The following is a 22,506-nucleotide window of genomic DNA, read 5'->3' as shown; positions in this document are numbered from 1 at the left end:
TATGATTGTAGTACAATGAAAAAAATATAGCATGGTATTTTTGTGGAATGGTAGTGACCAAAAAACTATATATTTTCCATTGTACTAGACCTAGGAGCATAGAAGATAATAATAGCCTGGAAGTAAAGCTGCACTGGGAGACACATCTAATGGAATACATTGAATACATTCAGCAGGGTGGAACAATCACAGTAAAACATGATTTAAATGTATTGTTGGAAGGGCTGTGGTCACCATTCATGTAGTACATTAAATATATACATCAGATGGTATTGGGGAACTGTTTCATAGGGTTTTCATGGTTACATTATTTACCCATTTCAATCTTATACCAACCAACCCTATGCTTGGTGTGACTGTTATGGTCAGAACAGACCATCTGATGTGCCCTTGCATTTTAATTCCAGGTTGCATATTATAATATTTAAGAGGACCAGTGCTTCTACAGTGAATCACATCTGTGCTGTTTGAGAAAGATGTAACAAATTAAAACGTATCAACGTCTGATTTATATTTACAACGACAGGGGGTGCACCGTTCCTGGAGGTACTGCAATACCAGGTCGATGCGTGGAGTGGACGGAGCAAGCCCCTATTCCATCTCCCTGTTCCAAAAATCTATTTAATATATGGTCCCCAGATAGGGGACGTGTCAGATATTATTATTATTATTATTATTATTATTATTATTATTATATTAAACTGATAAGAACAGATTTAAAAAATATAATTTGTATTTTCATTTCTCTATGGATGCCCCCCCAAAGGAAATGAAACAGTACCCGTATGAATGTTTTTCATACACATGGGAAGGGAAGGGGAAGCACAAGGGCAAGGTGAAGTATTTGGTATTTATTCACATATTTAGTCAGTTTATCTACTGTTTATTATTTCTCCAGTGGATGTAAATGCTGGTGTTATATGTAGAGAACGCAATCATTTGGAAAGGTGGAATTATTGAATATTATGTTAATAATACTAATAACAATTTACCACTATCAAAAGGAACAATGTATTTTTACCTCTAGATTTGATATTTTATTTTGAATTCGTTTTTCTAGCCATTTACCAAAACGTATTACTGTGTTGATAATTTATTTGAAATAATGATTGTGCTTTTAATGTATATATATTTGTTTACCTTTATCTAACCAGGCAAGTCAGTTAAGAACAAATTCTTATTTTCAATGACGGCCTAGGAACAGTGGGTTTACTGCCTGTTCAGGGGCAGAACGACAGATTTGCTACCAAAGCGCCATTTTCTTATTTAATCGTGGATTTAAAAGCAAATATTCCAGAACACCTGAGGCTACGAACCAGCCTGCTCCTCATGGGAGTGGCCGGCTGCGTACATTCCTAAAAAGTAACAGCTATGCCTCTGCGTTTAAAAAGAAACCTGCCCCTCTTGAGAAGCCTAGTTGGGGCAACAGCTAAAGAACGGACGGCCATCTTGGGTCATCTCACTTTGGCATCGCCTGCAATATTAGTACCATCTCTTTTGGTCACATTTAGACGCAAATGCACCAAGGTGTTGTTGAAGTCCAGATAGTTGTCATCGTGGCCTGGTATGAAAAATTGTATAGGACCGTTGTCTGTAATGGCAGAGAGTGGGGCTATCTCCACATAACTGGACCTCTCTATTTGAATGTTGGGTTAAGGGGGCCGTGAAAAGATGGAGCTCTGTCTTTACAGCTTCAGAGGACATGCGGTGTAAAAGAGCCACGTTGCACTCATCTTTTAGAAAATACTTCAGAGTATTTTTGTCGTTTTTGGTCCAGACCTCCTCACTGTACCACGTCTTTACATTTACATTTACATTTAGGTCATTTAGCAGACGCTCTTATCCAGAGCGACTTACAAATTGGTGCATTCACCTTATGACATCCAGTGGGACAGTCACTTACTGAGTTTCTTTTAACTGTTTAACCTCCGCTCTTTAGAAGCAAGCCTGCGCCTTTATACCCGGAGGTCTCTTTTTTGGTCTTCGAGACAACATCATAAGCCCCGAGGCTTCTTGACGCTCTGCATCTGGCGACGTCCTTCTGGTCATAGCATTGGCTACAACCGCACTTACTGTATCTTTAGCCACTGATTTTAAACGTGGGTTGGCTATGCTGAAGCCTCTCTTCATAAACGGTAAAACCATCCTAAAGAGGTTACGAAATATACCTCCTATCCCCGAACCGTACATGGTCGGGGATCCATAATAGCCAGGTAGTCCATTACCCACTTGATCAACATAGTATGAGACATAGCGGTTAGGGTCGAGATGTTGATGGTCCATAACCCTATTTAAATTGATTTGTATTATGTTTATAAAAATATATAATACTAATATTATATTTGTAGATAGGTTTTGGTGGGTCTAAAGTGGAGTTTTACAATCGTTTTACCATAAGCAAATTCAATGTTTTCGTTCTGATCCGTTTTAAGCTCAACCAGAATGTTTTCAATATATTTTTTGCTTACAGGTACGTAGTGTGGCTTGTCGTAGGTGACAGTGACTATGTCCCCATCCTTTCCGTCTATATGAACTGTTCTCAGGAGGGGCACACAGCTGTCTCCGACCCTTAGATAGGATATGATGTCGGTATACACAAATATGTTGTAAAATCCTGAATGTAGATCCGCAGGGAATGGGAATAAATTATCTTTCACTTCCATTTATTGGGACCCATCCCCAACATGTAGGCTAACTTACCGCTGGTCTTTATACCCCCGTCAGCATCCCCTGAGATTTGTACACGTTTATGTACAGGGTTGTAGATCAGGAATATTTCCATATTGTTCGGGGTTAGGAGTTCATTCAACTCTGAGACGATCCTGTCGACGGTTCTATAGAATCCTTTTTTAAGCTTAATAAGTTTTGCAAGTTCCGATATCCCTTTGCAATAAAAATCACGGTCCTTATCTTTGATATTATACCAACTATGGGGTTATGTAATCTCGCTGAGACCTACTTCCCAGGCCTCTGATAACTCTATAGGCTTTGGAAAATTGGTTGTATAATTCTAACTCTGATTATTACGACGCATTACTGGGGAGAGTCAGGTAGAAGCCGGTGTGTTCCATGATGCACTCCTGTGTACATGCGAATGATGGGGGATTTATCATGCATGAGGGTTTAAGTTAACCCCCGATGCCTCCACCACATCCTGCTCTAATACCCAACTGTTGAACTTTTGGGGCCAGTTTTTCCAGCGGACCAGCACCCATTTTTTGGACCCTTTTCTCTCTTTTGATCTAGAATCTCCTCCACGTGAAAGACTTTGTCTTTACCCAACTGTAACTTCTGTAATTCCTGCTCATAAAAAGATCCCTCTATAAGCTCCCAGTCATAATATTTTAACTTGTAGACCTGGGGTATGCGTGGTAGACACTGTGGGAGCAAGATGTACATATAGGGAGAAACATAATACTGTACCACAAGAGAAAGATACACTTAAGAGTGCATTTGCCATTCTGGTAAAATGCATTGTCTATTGTATAGGACAGGAAGCCAAAGTAAGGCCATGAGAGCATAGGACAGCTGGACATACCAAGGTCAGAGGGACATACAAAGGAGGGGATCAGCCAAATGACCAACTGATGGACTATAGACATAGGGCATATATTTTTAGGACTTGAAGAGAAGAGACACATAGTCTACTAGTCCTAATAAGGACAAGCTAAACATAAGGGGCCCATAGGAAAAGATGGGCATGTATTATTTTTTGGACATGAAGAGGTCCTGTCACCATTATAACTTGACTGAAAGCAGATATGGGCGTTATTGGGCGTGAACAAGCAGGAAGCACAGATTGAAAGATAATGGTGGCAGATGGACTGAGGGATGTAACTTCATTTGCATGTGGGATGGACTCATATGTTGTGTGTGTATAAAAACAGAGCCAGTGCTCTGGAAAAGGGTGTGTTCCGCGGACCATCTAGGCTTCTGATATGTTTGTATTAAAAGCCTATATTGAATTCACAAGTTCTTGTAAGTGTCATATTTTGTAACGATCCTCCAAGACAACACTCGGTAGCGGTGAACAACTCATCGCTGCTCATATTTCTTACGGCGAAGGGGGAACAAACCATACAGATTTTTAAAGACTTGAAGAAAAAAGTTTTCAGAAGAGACCTCGGAGGGCTTCATACATATACTCTTATGGCAGCTGTTGTTGTATCCCTTCACTAAACCTTGAACTATATCGATGTATCTATGCGTGTGGTGAGCTGTAAAATATCGCCACATGCGCTCCTCCAGAGTTCTGTTAAAGCGTTCAACAACTGAAGCTTTCAAATCCGAGCCTGTAGCGAAATGTATTATATTGTGCTTCTTCATGATTTTCTGAATAGTATTATTTTAAAAAAGTTTCCTTCAAGATAGGGTCAAAGGCCCGGGTCACCTCTGCCCCGCTCTTATTTAAGCCCCTTACAAATGCTATTTTAGAGAAAATATCTGTAACCGTTAGCATGTAGCGATTTCCATAATTTTTATCTGCAAGGACCTGCATGTCACATAGATCCGCCTTTCTTACAGGTTGATGGAGAGTATATGCATCCTGCTCTGATAACCACTCATTCACTTTAGAATCACTTAACCGGCTACCTGTTTCTTCAGCTATAGCTCTCTGTAAATGTTCCTTACCCCCATAAGACCCGGGGTTAGAGGGATTATAATAAATGTTTTTCAACATCTGCTCCGCCATCCTTCTTGCCTCTCTGAGGTACAATAACGTTAATGAGCCACTTTCAAATAACGACAACATTTAATTTTCATTATAGAATTTTTATTTTATTCATGCATCAAGTATTACGTATACAGACAATTCAGGATTCTTTGCAGGATACGTGTCCCAGTTTTCTCAACGATCACAGCATGCAACACCCTGTATATTTGGTTTTGATTTACAGACTTGTGTCGCTGAACTTTGAAAACACACATGTCCGATATATAAGCATATAAACAACAAATATGATACACGTTACAATTAAATGGTGTTTCAAACAAATAAAGTAAAATCTTAGACAAAGTTGTTTCTAGTTCTTCAGAATCATCCACAACATGATTCATGATTTGTTCCATTTTCAGCACACGCTCTACATTAACCCAGGCATTGTGGGTTGTGTAGAATGATACATCATTCACTTTATTTTCAATAATCTGATGCATAACATTTGTAAGTTCTCTCAAAAGAAGACATTTATTTATTATCTCTAACATCGTATACACATAGTTGCCCATTGCATTACATCTAAATAACAAAATGTCACTCAGTCTCTTGGGGTTTATTGAGCCAGAAAGTCATCACATCAGCCACCACAACTTCCCTGTATTTATTGTCGTCCAACAGGGTGTGTCGGATTTCTTTGAGTTTATCGTGGATGTAGATTGCCTCCTTCAGTTCATGTAGGAATGCCGTGGTTACCAAGTAAACTCTGGGGATAGACGGCACAAGACCCATAGACTCCAGGGCTCTGACCAGCGATGGTATAAACCTGCAGGACCACAGTCTTTTCACCAGCTCCTCAAATTGGTTGAAGAAGTAGTATCTTGGTGGGTCATATACGGCGCTTGCTGGGGTGATTGATCTCACAACCGATGCATTTCTCTCTTATATATTCTCCAATCACCACATCTAGAAGTGTGGCTACAGAGGCTTTGATGGTGTCCACAAAAATAGTACTGACTACCCCATCAAACAAGTCCTCAGGCTGTGTACATGTAGGGGGTGCCGTGGGTCTCGCCAGGCATAAAGTCCTTAGGGTCTGGCCCCCATGTCGTATCGGAGTCCTGGTATGTTGTATGAATATCCATGGTGTATGATGAAATGAAGAACTGGAGGCTTTAAGGGCACTCCTTTTATTGTTGAACCAGTCCTTTGGGTATCAGGGCGTGGTTAACGAAACCGCGTACTTAGTTTTCTTCGGAGGCTGTCCCTTCTGAGGATGTACCTTCTTGGGGCTCCTTTGAATCATAATCCTGAGGATTCGTATATATTATGCACTTCTTTACATGAACTATGCTCTGCCGCTGTTGGCCCTGTACAAAGAGAGCATCCAACAGCTGGAACATTTTCAATTCCATTAGATCCCAAATTTGAAAAGGAATAAGCATGCGCAAACCTAAAATCACCACCATCACAAATGTTTTGGTTGCAGGTTTCCTCGTTGCCGAAATAGAACTCCACGTAGCCACATGGAAGTCCATTGTTTCTTTGTATTTTCACCCTGTGAATTATTCTTCCTGAGGAGTCAGGGGCACCTTGAACAAGATATACCCCTTGGTGATAAGGCTCAGTTCGGGACACACAACCTTGCGAAAAACCGTCCAGTCTTCAAGCCCGTAGTCCACTCCTAAAGTCTGGTCTGTATATTATTCTCCTTCGGCTACCGTATAGAGGTTCACTCTACAGGCCAGGTAATCAAACAGATACCCCGATTGATGTTCATTAGACATCAGCACTTGATCTTTCAGCGTAGTTGCGGGCGGTATTTGGGTTCTATACACACTTAGAAACCGTTTTTTTTGGCGCATTGTATATTGTGGCTTGATACTTGGCCCTTTCTCGATGTTTCAACCGAGGTCCTGCTTCCGTTGTTACAGTCATCACAGCTTTGCCACTGATCACAAAATCCATGCTGATCTAAAAAAATCTTGTTTCGTGTTCTGAGGACGCATGTCTTGTTCTGGCCTTTATTTATAAGGTGTCTGCCAACCCCAATACCCCAGGACATTCGTGTTTCATAGACAACAACCCTAAGGTCAATAAAACAGGGGGGGGGGGTCAAACTCTTTGAAATGGTCACCCCCCGCAGTTCAAAGAGGTCACTAGACATCAATCATCATGACAACTTCAAAGGAATTATATACATATTGTCGCACTCACTCCAAGGCGTGAGAACAGGATGAACATATATGGGCATAACCACGTGATCACTTCCCGCCAGGATGTCCTTACCGGATGCCCAAATATGGGCATGTACACGTCATCCGGACATAGGGTCATAAATAAAATGTTTGACGTGCGCCGTCTACTTTATTCTCTCTCACACCAAAACTGACAAGGTGCACACTGATCAGTAAAGAGAGACTAACATTCTATAATGCTCCCTTTCCTCTGCATTGTTCTCTCACAGTGAGAAACTAAAGGATTACAATAGTGTTCTACACTTTCTTCATTTGAATTTGATCAAATTCAACGTTGCCAATTATTTAATGACATGAGAATTAAGTGGAGTGTCTAATCTTAGCTGGTCTGAGAGAACTGATGAGGCCTGTCCTTTATGTATACATTTGTGTCTTTTTAAATGACCCAATCTGTAGAACCTCTTCCCACAGTCAGTGCAGTGATAAGGCTTCTCTGAAGTGTGTATCCGTTGGTGTGTTTTTACATTGCCCAATTGGGAAAAACTCTTGCCACATTGAGAGCGGAAATAAGGCTTCTCTCCTTTGTCCGGACGAGAGAAACTTGCCCCACAGTCAGAAAAGGAGTCAGGCTTCTCTTACTCCTGAGAGAAACTCTTTTCAAAGTCAGAGCAGGAGTAAGGCTTCTCTCCTTTGTGTATATGTTCATGTTGTTTTAAGGTGCCCAGGTGAGAGAAATTCTTTCCACAGTCAGGGCAGAAGGCTTCTCTCCTGTGTGTATGCGTTCATGTTGTTTTAAGGTGCCCAGGTGAGAGAAATTCTTTCCACAGCCAGAGCAGGAGAAAGGCTTCTCTCCTGTGTGTATACGTTCATGTTTTTGTAAGGTGCATGGTCGAGAGAAACTCTTTCCACAGTAAGAGCAGGAGTAAGGCTTCTCTCCCGTGTGTATACGTTCATGATATTGTAAGGTGCATGGTCGAGAGAAACTCTTTCCACAGTAAGAGCAGGAGTAAGGCTTCTCTCCTGTGTGTATACGTTCATGTTTTTTTAAAGTGCCCAGTCGAGAGAAACTCTTTCCACAGTAAGAGCAGCAGTAAGGCTTCTTTCCTGTGTGTATATGTTCATGTTGTTTTAAGTTATCCCGATGAGAGAAACTCTTTCCACAGTCAGAGCAGGAGAAAGGCTTCTCTGCTCTGTGTGTTCCATGATGAACTTTTAGCGCAGTTGGCGTTTTGAAGCATTTTACACAGTCAGAGCAAGAGTAAAGTTTTTCTCCTGTGTGTAAACGCTCATGTATTTTTAGGTGGCCCTGTTGAGAGAAACTCTTTCCACAGTAAGAGCAGGAGTAAGGCTTCTCTCCTGTGTGTATACGTTCATGGTTTTTTAAGGTGCCCAGTCGAGAGAAACTTGCCCCACAGTCAGAGCAGGAGTAAGGCTTCTCTCCTGTGTGTATACGTTCATGTTTTTTTAAGGTGCCCAGTCGAGAGAAAATTGCCCCACAGTCAGAGCAGGAGTAAGGCTTCTCTCCTGTGTGTATACGTTCATGGTCTTTTAAGTTGCCCAGTTGAGAGAAACTTGCTCCACAGTCAGAGCAGGAGTAAGGCTTCTCTTTTGTGTGTATACGTTCATGTCGCTTTAAGGTGTACCGATGAGAGAAACTCGCCCCACATTCAGAGCAGGAGTAAGGCTTCTCTCCTGTGTGTGTTTTTAGGTGTATTTTTAGCTTTGATAGAAATGGGAAAATCTCCTCACAATGTGTGCAGTGGTGAGACATCTTTGCTCTGTGATCTTCCTGCTGATGCTCTCTGGATGTAGAGAATGTCTCAACATGGTCTCCTGTGTGAACAACATCAGAACAACCAGTCAATTGATGTGATATACATGTCAATCAAATGTATTTTATGAAGCTCTTTTTACACAAGAAACCAACCCCAAATCCCCAAATCCCCAAAGAGCAAGCAATGCATATGTAGAAGCACAATGGCCACGAAAAACTCCCTAGAAAGCAGGAACCTTGGAAGAAACAGAGAGGAACCAGGCCCAAAGGGGTGGCCGGTCCTCTTCTGTCTGTACCGGGTGACATATGTATTCAGATCAGGAGCCTGTACAATACAGGGGAATAAAACTATTCTAAAAGTGGGTAAGAGATGAAAGCTAAAAAAAGGGGCTTGTCATCCTCTACTCACTATAACAAGGGTTAGTAACTACACAGACTCATTTCATAGAACTTTAAAACACTGGCAGTTGGTCTATTTCACTTCTTTAGTCTCCTCTCTGATCACTCCAGACAGCTCAGTAAATAAAACAAATGCTGACAATACTGATGTCAAATCATGCAAGTGTCAGTAGCATGAAATAACATCTACCTTCTCATTGAAACAGTTCATCATGAAACAGTTCTACTGCAACTTTTCATACACAGTGGAAGTTGGAATGAACAAAAACTTAGATAGAACCTTCTCTTACCATGAGAAACAGATTTCCCAACCTTCTCCTCCTCTTCTTCATCTTTAATGTTGACATTCAGCTCCAGTGTTTGACTGCAGTCTTCCAGCTTCACTGATGCCATCTCTGGATCCTGCAGAGCAAACTGGGCTCCACTGTCACAATCAGGACCCAGTGACTGTAGCTTTGGACTCAGTGTGGAAGGAGAGAGGCAGGCTGGGTTTGTCGTCACTGTTGATGTTACCGGCGTCATACCTGAGTCGGCAAGTAGTACAAGAGAAACAGACACAAAAGATATTTTCCTGACCGTTCTGGCACCTTCTTTATTAAATATGTTACATTTGTTCTTGTTCAATTATCTAATTCAGTGCTCGACTTGGACTGAAATAGTTGCCGATACTCATTTTGGGTGCCGGTACTGTTTATATTTAGGTGCAGGAGCTTCACAATACATTTGAGCTAAAACTTAACCTGTAGTAGAAAAATGCATAAATTACTCAAAAACCGTTTAGTACAAGGTTACGGTTTGTTTTAGGCAGCACTATGTGCTATTTCCTTAATAACCTTGTATTCACGGTTTTACTTCAAAAACACAACACAGTAGTGCAACCGTGAAATTGTCTGCAGATGAAGTTAGTTTGACGCAGAACGACTGGGCGCCGCCATTTTACCAGCTTGTGAATATTTCCTTTCATGGGGCTCTACGGACAATTCCTTTGACCTCATGACTTGGTTTTTGCTCTGACATGCACTGTCAAATGTGGGACCTTATATAGCCAGGTGTGTGCCTTTCCAAATCATGTCCAATCAATTGAATTTACCACAGGTTGACAACAAGCAAGTTGTAGAAACATCTCAAGGATGATCAATGGAAACAAGATGCACCCGAGCTCAATGTCGAGTCTCATAGCCAAGGGTCTGAATACTTATGTAAATAAGGTATCTGTTTTTAATGTTTTAAAACATTTCTAAAAACCTGTGTTTGCTTTGTCATTATGGGGTATTGTATGTAGATTGATGAGGAACGTTTCTTATTTAACCCATTTTAAAATAAGGCTGTAACGTAACAAAATGTGGAAAAAGTCAAGGTGTCTGAAAACTTTCCGAATGCACTGTATAGTCTGGTACTGTATGTATTCATATCAGTAGGCTGGTACTGTATGTATTCATATCAGTAGGCTGGTACTGTATGTATTCATATCAGTAGGCTGGTACTGTATGTATTCATATCAGTAGGCTGGTACTGTATGTATTCATATCAGTAGGCTGGTACTGTACGTATTCATATCAGTAGGCTGGTACTGTATGTATTCATATCAGTAGGCTGGTACTGTATGTATTCATATCAGTAGGCTGGTACTGTATGTATTCATATCAGTAGGCTGGTACTGTATGTATTCATATCAGTAGGCTGGTACTGTATGTATTCATATCAGCAGGTTGGTACTGTATGTATTCATATCAGTAGGCTGGTACTGTATGTATTCATATCAGCAGGCTGGTACTGTATGTATTCATATCAGCAGGCTGGTACTGTATGTATTCATATCTGTAGGCAAGACTTAGACACTACAGACTCATTTCATAGAACTTTAAAACACTGGCAGTTTGTCTACTCCACTTCTTTAGTCTACACTCTGATCACTCCAGATAGCCCAGTGAATAAAACAAATGCTGACAATACTGGTGTCAAACCATGCAAGTCTGAGTAACATGAAATAACATCTACCTTCTCATTGAAACAGTTCATCATGAAACAGTTCTACTGCAACTTTTCATACACAGTGGAAGGTTGGAATGAAACAAACTTAGAACCTTCTCTTACCATGATTAACAGATTTCCCAATCTTCTCCTCCTCTTCTTCATCTTTAATGTTGACATTCAGCTCCAGTGTTTGACTGCAGTCTTCCAGCTTCACTGATGCCATCTCTGGATCCTGCAGTGCAAACTGGGCTCCACTGTCACAATCAGGACCCAGTGACTGTGGGTTTGGACTCAGTGTGGAAGGAGAGAGGCAGGCTGGGTTTGTCTTCACTGTTGATGTTACCGGCTTCAGACTTTATCTGAGTCGGTCTGTAGTAATAAAGAGAAACAGTTACTCTTGACAGTTCTGGCACTTTCTTAGTTCTCTAAAAATATTGTTCATATGTAGGTACAGGAGCTCCACAATACTGTTGAGGTAATATTCTATAAGAGGAACATGAGCTCAAACAGCAGAAATTTGAGGTGACGGTACTCAGCTCCGGTGAGTTCCTGTCCAAGTCAAGAACTGATGTCATTTCAATAGATCTGGTAGCTAAGCATTGACAACAAAACATTAATTAATTAAGTAGACACTTCAAAATGAGTTAAAACATGATCTATAGTAAATTTCCCAAATTCACATAAATGCAGAAATGACAACCATTTAGTACAAGGTTGCAGTATGTTGTAGGCAGCACTATGTACTATTTTCCTGAATAACATTTTCTTCACTGCATTTCAATCAAAAACCAATAGTATTTCCGTTCACACCATATTAACATTTATAGATAAAGATAACTTAATGTGTCTGAATATTAGTATACATGTAGAAAACTGATAATCATTACAAATTAGCTCCAAAACAGTAGTGGAGCCGTAAAATTGTCTCTCTGCTGCACCCTCACTGCCTGAACTGTAGTCCGTTGATGCAGACCGAGGGGGAGCCGCCATTTTACCAGCTCGTGAATTTTACACAAAACCAAAAACGACATGTAAAACGAACCCAGAAATCTCAAATAGATTGATCCTAAATGAAATTACATTGACGAAATGATATACATCCCCTGAGACTAAAGTTATCACGTTCACTCACGCGGTTTGACACAAAACATAGCACATAACACCTTCATCTTCATGACATATTTGTTACCTAGCATGTTATGACATGTTCTTTCGATATTATAACGTGCTATTACATACCAGTAGACATACATTAGAAACGGACACAGAAGTTGTCGTCTCGACTGCACAATTTGGCGTATCCTTTATTCTGAAGAATGATGTGCGCCTGCGCGGAACTTCCTGTTCCCCCACTACCAGTTTCTAAACACAGAGACGTAACAACGCGAGACTTCAGAGAAGGCTTGTGAAGCACACCAAGCCTGGTCTTGAGAAGTCAATGAGAGAAGTAAACAATTCTGACACTTTGCAGCGGCTAATATCAATTTCATAACTGCAGTGGCTTGTTAACAATAGCTCTCACTGCGTATCCTACCTATCACAGGTAGTCTAGTTATTAGCGTAAGAGCGGGGCAAGTAACCGAAATATTGCTGTGTCGAATCCCCTACATGACAAGGTAAAAATCTCTCTCTGCCCCTGAACAATGCAATTAACCCCCTGTTCTGTTCCCTGGTAGGCCGTCATTGTAAATATGAATTTGTTGTTAACTGACTTGCCTTAAGACATCAGTAGGTTTATAATTGAACACATTTATGAAGATTTTACACTATTGTGGAGAGATGTACTGTTTGGATTCTTTACATACAATAGAAATAAGCGGAATCATTTTTATGTAATTAATTTCATTATTCTTTTGGCCAAATTTCATATACACAAATGTAAATTTACAAACAGAAAACCACATTTTCGTATCCTACAAAAAGAAATTGAACTGTATTTTAAGACGGTTAAATGCTCTACTAACAAAAAATCTGTTAGAATTGTAAGTATATGCATGTCCCTTAAGGTCCTTGTGTAATTGTAATGTGATATTGTACCCCCTAGCTCGATTGTCCATTGTTTGTAATCTATGTATGCTTGTGTTCCCTCATGTGCTTTATGTATTGATTTGTTGTTAATAAAAAAAAATAATAATAATAAAAAAAACTGACTTGCCTTGTTAAATAAAGTTGTTTTGTTTTTTAATCACATGAGTAGGCAGACCGAGGTAAAGTTGGTTTTATATATATTCATTCGCCAAAAGCCACTATGTATGATTTATTCTATAAATGTCTAGTATATAGTCTAGTAGATTGTCGCACAAGAAAAAAGTGTTATAGACGAGACAAAAACGTCAAGAGAGAGAAAGGTGCGTTTTCCATTGAATTTGTTTCGTTTTATTTTGGGGATACATGAATTCTGCTGAACGAGGAAGTTAGCTAGCATTTTGGCTAGCTGGCTAACTGCAGTGCCATAACCGTAGCTAGCTAACATTAGCTGGCGTTATTGTTAGGCCTGCTAACTAGTTACCATATCACATTGTACAGAATATACTTTCCATGTAGTATGTTGAGTTTTGTTTGGATTAGCTAGGTAGCTTTCTAACCTTGACTAGCTACTGCTAAGTTTCCTAACCTGAAGCTGACAAATAGCTATGATATGGTCGCTACTGGCTAGCTAGCTGGGCTCACCTTTGTGTGAAGCTAGCCACAATAACTATTATCCACATCAGTGGAATTTACCGCTTGCCTTCATAATAAAAGTTCCCCATTGGAAACAGGGTGTGGTCAATCTTGGGTTAGTTAAACATATCTTTCGTGTTAGCATGCACTTTTATAGCTAGCTGGATAACACAATAACTAGTTAGCAAGGCATAGCTAGCTATAGGCTTAAACCATGGAAAGCATGATGATGATAACTACTATAGGGTAATGTAGTGTCTAAATTGTTATACATTATTCTTCTCTACGACAGATTTCCACAAGGTCTCAGACTCCAAGATGGGAAATGCCTACTAGAACGAAACATATAACAGAGACAGAGTTGTTGATATTCATTGTTATTTGTAACATTAAAAAGGAGGACAAGAAGACAATCCCGTTTTTCTAAATTAGCTACAGTGCTTTGGAAAGTATTTAGACCCCTTTGACTTTTTCCACATTTTGTTACTTTATATCCTTATTCCAAAATGTATTAAATAAAACGTTTTCCTCAGCAATCTACACACAATACCCCATAATACCAATGAAAACACGTTTTTAGAAATGTTTGCAAAATTTTTTTTTTTTTAAACAGAAATACTTATTTACATAAGTATTCAGACCTTTCGCTATCAGACTTGAAATTGAGCTCTGGTGCATCCTGTTTCCATTGATTATCCTTGATGTTTCTACAACTTGATTAGAGTCCACCTGTGGTAAATTCAATTGATTGGACATGCTTTGTAAAGGCACACACCTGTCTATATAAGGTCCTACAGTTGACAGTAGATGTCAGAGAGATGCTTGATGATACTGGGGTGAAGGTTCACCATCCAACAGGACAACAACCCTAAACACACAGTCAAGACAACGCAGGAGGGGCTTCTGGGCAAGTCTCGTAATGTCCTTGAGTGACCCAGCCAGAGCCCGGCCACTGCTCGGAGCCTGGTTGCTGTCTAGGTTTATTCCTAGGTTCCTTCCTTCTAGGGAGTATTTACTAGCCACTGTGCTTCTGCATTGCTCTTTGGGGTTTTAGTCTCGGTACCTGCACCCTCAGCGGAGTCAACGAACACCGGAAGCATCCGTTTTTCAGGGAAAAGGCAGAGAGGAAGTCAAAGCCTGAAAATAACAAGCTTCTGGTGTTTCACACCAACTGACTGGTTCTTCTGATGTTGTTCACACAGGAGACCATATTGAGACATTATCTACATCCAGAGAGCAACAGCAGGAAGATCAGAGCTAGGAGGTCTCACCACTGCCTACATTGAGGAGATTTTCCCAATTCTATCAAAGCTAAAAATACACACAGGAGAGAATCTGTATCTCTGCTCTGACAGTTCATAATTCAACACTGGAGAGAAGGCCTACTCCTGTTCTGACTGCAAGAATATTATCTCTCAGCAGAGCAACTTAACACCAACGTATGTATACACACAGGAGAGAAGCTTTACTCCTGCTCTGTTGGAAGAGTTTCTCTCAACATGGCCACTTAAAAAGACACCAACATACATAAATGTGAGAAACCTCATCTGTTCTCTGACTAGTGAAGATTAAAATAATTCCTTCACTTAATTATCAACAAGTTGTAACACACTCTATTGTAGTCCTATTGTTTCTCACTTTGAGAGATCTGTGCAGAGGAAAGGGAGTGTTATAGAATGTTAGCCTCTCTTTACTTTACTGATCAGTATGCACCTGGTCAGTTTTGGTGTGTTTTGAACAAATTCTTATTTTCAATGACGGCCTAGGAACAGTGGGTTAACTGCCTGTTCAGGGGCAGAACGACAGATTTGTACCTTGTCAGCTCGCAACTCGCAACCTTCCGGTTACTAGTCCAACGCTCTAACCACTAGGCTACCCTGCCTATATATATTCAATGTTATCTTATAAGGAAGGGTTGAATTTGGACTTTTCTGTAGTCATTAGAAGTTAGAAACAGGAATGTTTATTTAGGGTTTGAACTAACGGGTTGCCTCCCACAATGTAGACAATGGCTGTTGCGATTTAACCACATGATTAAAGATGCTGTCTTTGTCTCAGCTTAGACTTCCCTTAGAGTATACGTCAGAGGTTCAAACTGCTACTATGCTAACAAGAATGAACAAGAATATAAATAAAGACCATATAAAGACATGTCTGTCCCGGAAAGTTGGCTGCTGTATACAGAGTCATTCTAGTCACGTTAACAACAAGCATCCCGGTTTAGGGACAGCAATCCCGTAGAGGTTTTAAACTGTATGTACTTAATATTTGAATGAAATAAAATGGTTTTAAAATGGTATCTCACCCCTTAATGAATGGGAAGCTCTCCTTAACTCTCCCACCCCGGTCTGTAGCTAAGAAAAAAGACTTACGGAAAAGCCGTGTGTGTGTGTGCGTGCGTGTGCTGGTGTGCGTGTGTGTGTTTCAAAAACAAAAGGTAGGGGGTGTGTTCAACAATGCCCAGGCATCTGCACTCAAGGCTCTCTCTCTCTGCAGGGGTCGTTTGAAACCAAGGTTTCACTATCATGCAAACGGTATGTACAGATACCTGCCTATCCCCCATCAAAAAGTGTGACGGCGTCTCTTAAAATGGTGATTTTCGATTCATTAACACATATGCCTTTCAAATCCTAATTTATCTCACCCTCCAGAGGATGTGAAGGCTAAAAAGTCAACCAGCCCCCAGAAAGAATACACCATGTCTAGACCGACCCCCAGGGATAAACATTGATATTTCTAATCAGCGCATATACTAACCGTGCCCCCACTCCGGTCTATACATTTACATCGGACACCCTCCAAGGTGCTAACCCTGAGGATGTAGGAAATCAAAAGGGCCACGTCTTACTGTCTCGACACCCCTCCTGTTGTTTGAAATCACTACCTTTGTAATCTAAACCAAAATATACAGGGTGTTGCAAACAGGATATCGCCCGAAAAAACGTCACCCCCCATGCCCTGTAAATGCATTCCGTAGTATCTCTCCTTTTGAGCCAAGACGGAGGAGCGAGTGTCCGATCCACTATGTTAGCACCGCTTTAGCGCAGCTACAAACCCACAGGCCAGCAACCCCGAATAGTTATCGGACTGAACATTTAAAAGGATCATCTGTGAATCCGTCCTAATGGAGCTTTCTGAAGGTGAGTTAATGAAAATATATATATTAGATTTGGATGCGTGGAATTGTTTGAACATTAAGGATGTTATTGTAATATTAAACATGGAGTTATATGTGTTTTAAACGTGGGTCAATGCACGTATTCTTATCGTATAAAATGTTAATATTATCTAAAGTTTGTAGGGTCTCCAAGATTTACGCAGCTGCTCAGAGGGATAAATGATCTGGAACAGACAGCGTTAGACGGCGATTCTCAGGAGCAAATCGCATGCAGCCAAACCCCGTCACATTATTGTAGACGTAAATCCAATAATCACATACACAAGAATATTTATACATTCAAAACAAAAACGTGTGCACCCTATATTAAAAGCTATTTTTTGTGTTTACAGCTGACATACAGCCAAGAAGAATAACGGGGTCCATGTGGACCCTGAACGGCTTCGGAAGAGCAGATGACAGATCCGATGACACAGATGCAATTCTCCCGTTCTGTACGAACGTTTTTTCAAACACACCGAGAACAGAGGATTTAAACGTCCGGTCAACTCCCCTGGGAACCTCCACCAGCTCGCTCCATATTCCTAACCCAAGCAAACAACGCACAACTCGGGCGCAAATACATTGCTCAGAATCAACCCCTCCGGAAAAGTACGACAGGACAGGGAATTTACGAGACGGCGCTCCATGGACACGGTATGAAACCATTATATATATATATATATATATAATTATAATTATTATTTATACATTTTTAGCCTTGAATATGTTAAAACAAGGACAAATAATGTTTTGTCAGGCTCCAACGAGACAGGCCTGGCAGAATCGGGAATTCTTGGTGACAAAAGTCAAGCCCCCCCCCCGGTTTACGCGATTCGGTCAGAACAGAGGTAATGTAATTATGTATTGTTAATATATAGTATTACACCTGAAATGTGTTTGACATTTTTACCTGACATATTTTTATGTTTAATAACCTATTTTGTATGTATTATCTTCTTTCAGACTCCTCCCCGGCGTATAATGGCACCGAATACCTCACACATCTTAAGCGCGAGGAGGATCCCGGCTCACCGAACATTCCCAATGAAACAACCAAAACGGAGGATTTAAACCTTATAAATGACATTTCCGAGGCAGACGACCGGTTATTATGGGATGCGGCCAACCTTCTTGATTCTGCCAATTCTGTGGTGACAACAGACGGATCTGAAATAGAACAAGCTAGGTTTTTCACAGCCTTTTCCAGGGCTCTAAAATCCCGAAAGGTTTTGCTACACAGACGCCTGGGTGTTTTACTAGAGCGCCAATACCGTCAGGATATATCCTTCTGGCATAGAGCAATTCCACGTATGTTAAACAGCAATCCGATTAAAAAACGCAAATACAGGCGTTAAAAGCATATATGTTACACGGATCCTCCCAGAATAACCCAAGAACACACATCATTAATTATCCATATGGCTGACCCAACAGACCTAGGCGAGACAGTTGAAAACCTCTTATCCCAGATACCGCCAGAATTCCAAGCTATAATTAACCATATGAAAGAGGCGGGGGTAAACAGACATAATACCAATAGATGAAAGCATATTATCACAGATTCCAGCCGAACTCATAGAAATTATTAATCGTATGAATGAGTCAGCGCCGTCCGACGAAAACCTGTTATCACAGATTCCCGAAGCCCCCATATCGCTAATTACCCAGATGAAGAGAGCCTGAGATCTAATTCTGCAACACACACCCCTCAAAACCAGACATTAACACCCATGTCCGAAGAGTCTGAAACGCAATACGATGTTTTTGAGGAATTGGAAAATTGTCTAATAAATCAGGATGGAAACGGTATGGATAGAAGTGTTCGTGTTGGGTACCGAAATCAATTAAACAATACAGAGATTCGACAGTTTTTCAATTTCGCATGGGTGAATCAGAATCTTGACTACGCTGTGTTTTACGTAATGATATTGGACACTCTGAATGAACTGTTAGAAAGGGCTAGAGATTATGGCGAACCACGTGATGTCTTACAGTTGGAAATTTGTGGAGATTGCCTGTATAACACGGTATCTCTTATTTTGACCAATGGCGAAGCAGATCTTGAACAATTTATGGCCCTGCTAGAACGACTTGTTCAGTCAAATGTATCCGTCATAGCCGATAGGACCCTCGAGCTTGTAGTGCAAATAATACGTCAACCCCAGGGTGGTGGTGGGCAGAGAAGGAAGCTAGATAGCATAATGCAGTCAGAAATCCTAAGCAATAAAAGGGTCTACCTCAAACGTTCACAATCCCGGTAATAAGCTATGCTTTGCAAAAGGTCTGTCCCATTTACTCAACACGGGATGTACTGATCTAGCGGCGTTACAACGGTATACAGGATGCTGTGGCTTTCTCTGACATACTCAAATTTGAAAACTTTCTGAATATCAAGATTGTGGTTTTGTACCACAGTAGAGCTAATGCAGCTCTTTTGAAATTCCAAAACAACCCCCAACCTCATCCTCAGACTCTGTACTTTTATGTGCAAAACGAACATTACAGCGTTTTTAGGCGCACCATATGTGTCCATCCTGCCATACCGGCTACACCCGAATGGGGGGGGGGGGCACTCGTGCCGTTATAACTGTTCAGTATGTCTGGATAAAAATTGTCCTATGCAACCCTTACACTTGACACCCTGTGAGGATTGCCACCGCACATGTCGTTCCGCCTACTGTTACGAAAAACACAAAATTGAAACATGGCACCCCAAGGCCTGTAAATCTGTAAGCAGTTGTGACATTAACAAGAAATGCCCAAAATGCCATTGTAATTACAACCTTAATATAGATAGCCCTAAACCGCATGTGTGTGGAATCATACATTGCTCAATCTGTAAAGGGCCTTTGAAAAGCAGAGACACTGAAGTGGTTCAAGAAGTGCAACACAAAAGTGTTATATTCAGTCCGTGGCTGAAGTTGAACATTCAGAGAAATAAAGTGTTATATGATTGAGATAAATCAGCAATCAGGGGTTCATTTGCCTATTTTTGTATCGACCATGACTTTCAAGGGTGAAAAGTGGTCGGCCGAGGGACCCAATTGTGCACTGTTCTTTCTAAAACACTTTAGAAAACCCCAATACAGAAACTTCACGTTTATAGCACACAATGCTCGAGCCTATGACCTTCTTCTGAACCCCTTGATACAGCAAGGCGTTGCACCCAGTGTCATAGCTCAAGGTAGTAAAATCTTGTGTTTTGTAGACCCCGCCTTCAACCAGAGATAGATTGACAGTTTAAGCTTCTTACCCATGAGATTGGCTCAAATGCCAAAGGCCTTGGGTTTTGAAAACTCTGTGAAAGGCTGGTTCCCCGCACTTCTTCACATCTGAGGAGAATCTACATTATATTGGATCTTATCCCTGCCCCGAAATGTACGGGTGTGATCAAATGTCTCCCAAAGAGCGTGAGAGATTCATGACATGGTACGAGACAGTAAGACATGGCCCCTTTGATTTCCATAAAGAGATGGAATCATACTGTGACAATGATGTGGTTATACTTGGTGAAGGATGCCTCAGATTCAGAGAAGAGGTAATCAAAGATGCAGGCATTGACCCCTGGAGTTGTACAACTATTGCATCGGCGTGCATGAAAACCTATCGTATGAGTACAACGGTTGTTTCTTCCACGGTTGTAAATCTTGCTTTGTGCCCCCGGCCATGTGTGTCCTAACCCAAAAGATTTTTGTGGAAATGTATCAAGAGTTTCAAAAGAAATTGGATTCTTTCCAGGCTACTTTCAGGTTAAAAGTTGTGGTTTTGTGGGAGCACGAATGGACAGCCCTCAAAAAGTCTGATCCTCATGTTCAAGCCTTCCTTTCCAGCTACGACACACTAGAACCCCTGGAACCACGACAGGCCTTATTTATGTTTATGGAGAGTATATGCATCCTGCTCTGATAACCACTCATTCACTTTAGAATCACTTAACCGGCTACCTGTTTCTTCGGCTATAGCTCTCTGTAAATGTTCCTTACCACCATAAGACCCGGGGTTAGAGGGATTATAATAAATGTTTTTCAACATCTGCTCCGCCATCCTTCTTGCCTCTCTGAGGTACAATAACGTTAATGAGCCACTTTCAAATAACGACAACATTTCATTTTCATTATAGAATTTTTATTTTATTCATGCATCAAGTATTACGTATACAGACAATTCAGGATTCTTTGCAGGATACATGTCCCAGTTTTCTCAACGATCACAGCATGCAACACCCTGTATATTTGGTTTTGATTTAGACTTGTGTCGCTGAACTTTTAAAACACACATGTCCGATATATAAGCATATAAACACCAAATATGATACACGTTACAATTAAATGGTGTTTCAAACAAATAAAGTAAAATCTTAGACAAAGTTGTTTCTAGTTCTAGTTTCTAGGATAGGATAAGTAATCCCTCTCACCCCCCCCCTTTAAGATTTAGATGCACTATTGTAAAGTGACTGTTCCACTGGATGTCATAAGGTGAATGCACCAATTTGTAAGTCGCTCTGGATAAGAGCGTCTGCTAAATGACTTAAATGTAATGTAATGTAGTTCTTCAGAATCATCCACAACATGATTCATGATTTGTTCCATTTTCAGCACACGCTCTACATTAACCCAGGCATTGTGTGTTGTGTAGAATGATACATTGTTCACTTTATTTTCAATAATCTGATGCATAACATTTGTAAGTTCTCTCAAAAGAAGACATTTATTTATTATCTCTAACATCGTATACACATAGTTGCCCATTGCATTACATCTAAATAACAAAATGTCACTCGGTCTCTTGGGGTTTATTGAGCCAGAAAGTCATCACATCAGCCACCACAGCTTCCCGGTATTTATTGTCGTCCAACAGGGTGTGTCGGATTTCTTTGAGTTTATCGTGGATGTAGATTGCCTCCTTCAGTTCATGTAGGAATGCCGTGGTTACCAAGTAAACTCTGGGGATAGACGGCACAAGACCCATTGACTCCAGGGCTCTGACCAGCGATGGTATAAACCTGCAGGACCAGTCTTTTCACCAGCTCCTCAAATTGGTTGAAGAAGTAGTATCTTGGCGGGTCATATACGGCGCTTGCTGGGGTGATTGATCTCACAACCGATGCATTTCTCTCTTATATATTCTCCAATCACCACATCTAGAAGTGTGGCTACAGAGGCTTTGATGGTGTCCACAAAAATAGTACTGACTACCCCATCAAACACGTCCTCAGGCTGTGTACATGTAGGGGGTGTCGTGGGTCTCGCCAGGCATAAAGTCCTTAGGGTCTGGCCCCCATGTCGTATCGGAGTCCTGGTATGTTGTATGAATATCCATGGTGTATGATGAAATGAAGAACTGGAGGCTTTAAGGGCACTCCTTTTATTGTTGAACCAGTCCTTTGGGTATCAGGGCGTGGTTAACGAAACCGCGTACTTAGTTTTCTTCGGAGGCTGTCCCTTCTGAGGATGTACCTTCTTGGGGCTCCTTTGAATCATAATCCTGAGGATTCGTATATATTATGCACTTCTTTACATGAACTATGCTCCGCCGCTGTTGGCCCTGTACAAAGAGAGCGTCCAACAGCTGGAACATTTTCAATTCCATTAGATCCCAAATTTGAAAAGGAATAAGCATGCGCAAACCTAAAATCACCACCATCACAAATGTTTTGGTTGCGGGTTTCCTCGTTGCCGAAATA

The 22,506-nt window shown here is 40.9% G+C and overlaps 1 protein-coding gene, 1 long non-coding RNA gene and 1 pseudogene across 6 annotated transcripts; 1 reads left to right on the top strand and 2 right to left on the bottom strand.

The window, feature by feature from the left end:
* Positions 1-524: 524 nt before the first annotated feature.
* LOC124023660 lies at positions 525-727 on the bottom strand (annotated as a pseudogene).
* A 4,030-nt stretch (positions 728-4,757) lies between these two features.
* LOC124023656 (gastrula zinc finger protein XlCGF26.1-like) lies at positions 4,758-19,301 on the bottom strand. Of its 4 annotated transcripts, none has more exons than XM_046338012.1 (3): positions 14,727-19,301; positions 11,123-11,371; positions 4,758-8,688 (listed from the first exon to the last, which is right to left on the bottom strand). In XM_046338012.1, exons 2-3 carry the CDS (start codon positions 11,223-11,225, stop codon positions 7,568-7,570), a joined length of 1,224 nt encoding a protein of 407 aa, XP_046193968.1. In that variant the 5' UTR covers positions 11,226-11,371; positions 14,727-19,301; the 3' UTR covers positions 4,758-7,567. The 4 variants fall into 4 exon arrangements, 3 of the variants coding, with proteins under 3 accessions (XP_046193968.1, XP_046193966.1, XP_046193967.1); XM_046338010.1 differs by lacking the exon at positions 14,727-19,301 and adding an exon at positions 12,242-12,393; XM_046338011.1 differs by lacking the exon at positions 14,727-19,301 and adding an exon at positions 12,254-12,357.
* On the top strand, positions 12,293-21,216 carry LOC124023658. 2 transcript variants are annotated; one of them, XR_006836716.1, is made up of 6 exons: positions 12,293-12,618; positions 14,866-16,803; positions 16,958-17,081; positions 17,174-17,477; positions 17,581-17,671; positions 17,787-21,216. It is a non-coding gene; the product is annotated as an uncharacterized LOC124023658 (long non-coding RNA). The 2 variants fall into 2 exon arrangements; XR_006836715.1 differs by lacking the exon at positions 12,293-12,618 and having other exon boundaries at positions 14,356-16,803; positions 17,787-21,210.
* The last annotated feature ends 1,290 nt before the right edge of the window (positions 21,217-22,506 follow it).

The sequence above is a fragment of the Oncorhynchus gorbuscha genome, unplaced genomic scaffold (genome assembly GCF_021184085.1).
Source record: "Oncorhynchus gorbuscha isolate QuinsamMale2020 ecotype Even-year unplaced genomic scaffold, OgorEven_v1.0 Un_scaffold_1670, whole genome shotgun sequence".
Taxonomy (NCBI): domain Eukaryota; kingdom Metazoa; phylum Chordata; class Actinopteri; order Salmoniformes; family Salmonidae; genus Oncorhynchus; species Oncorhynchus gorbuscha.
Note: the sequence above shows the minus strand (reverse complement) of the source record. Positions and strands in the feature narration are given on the sequence as shown.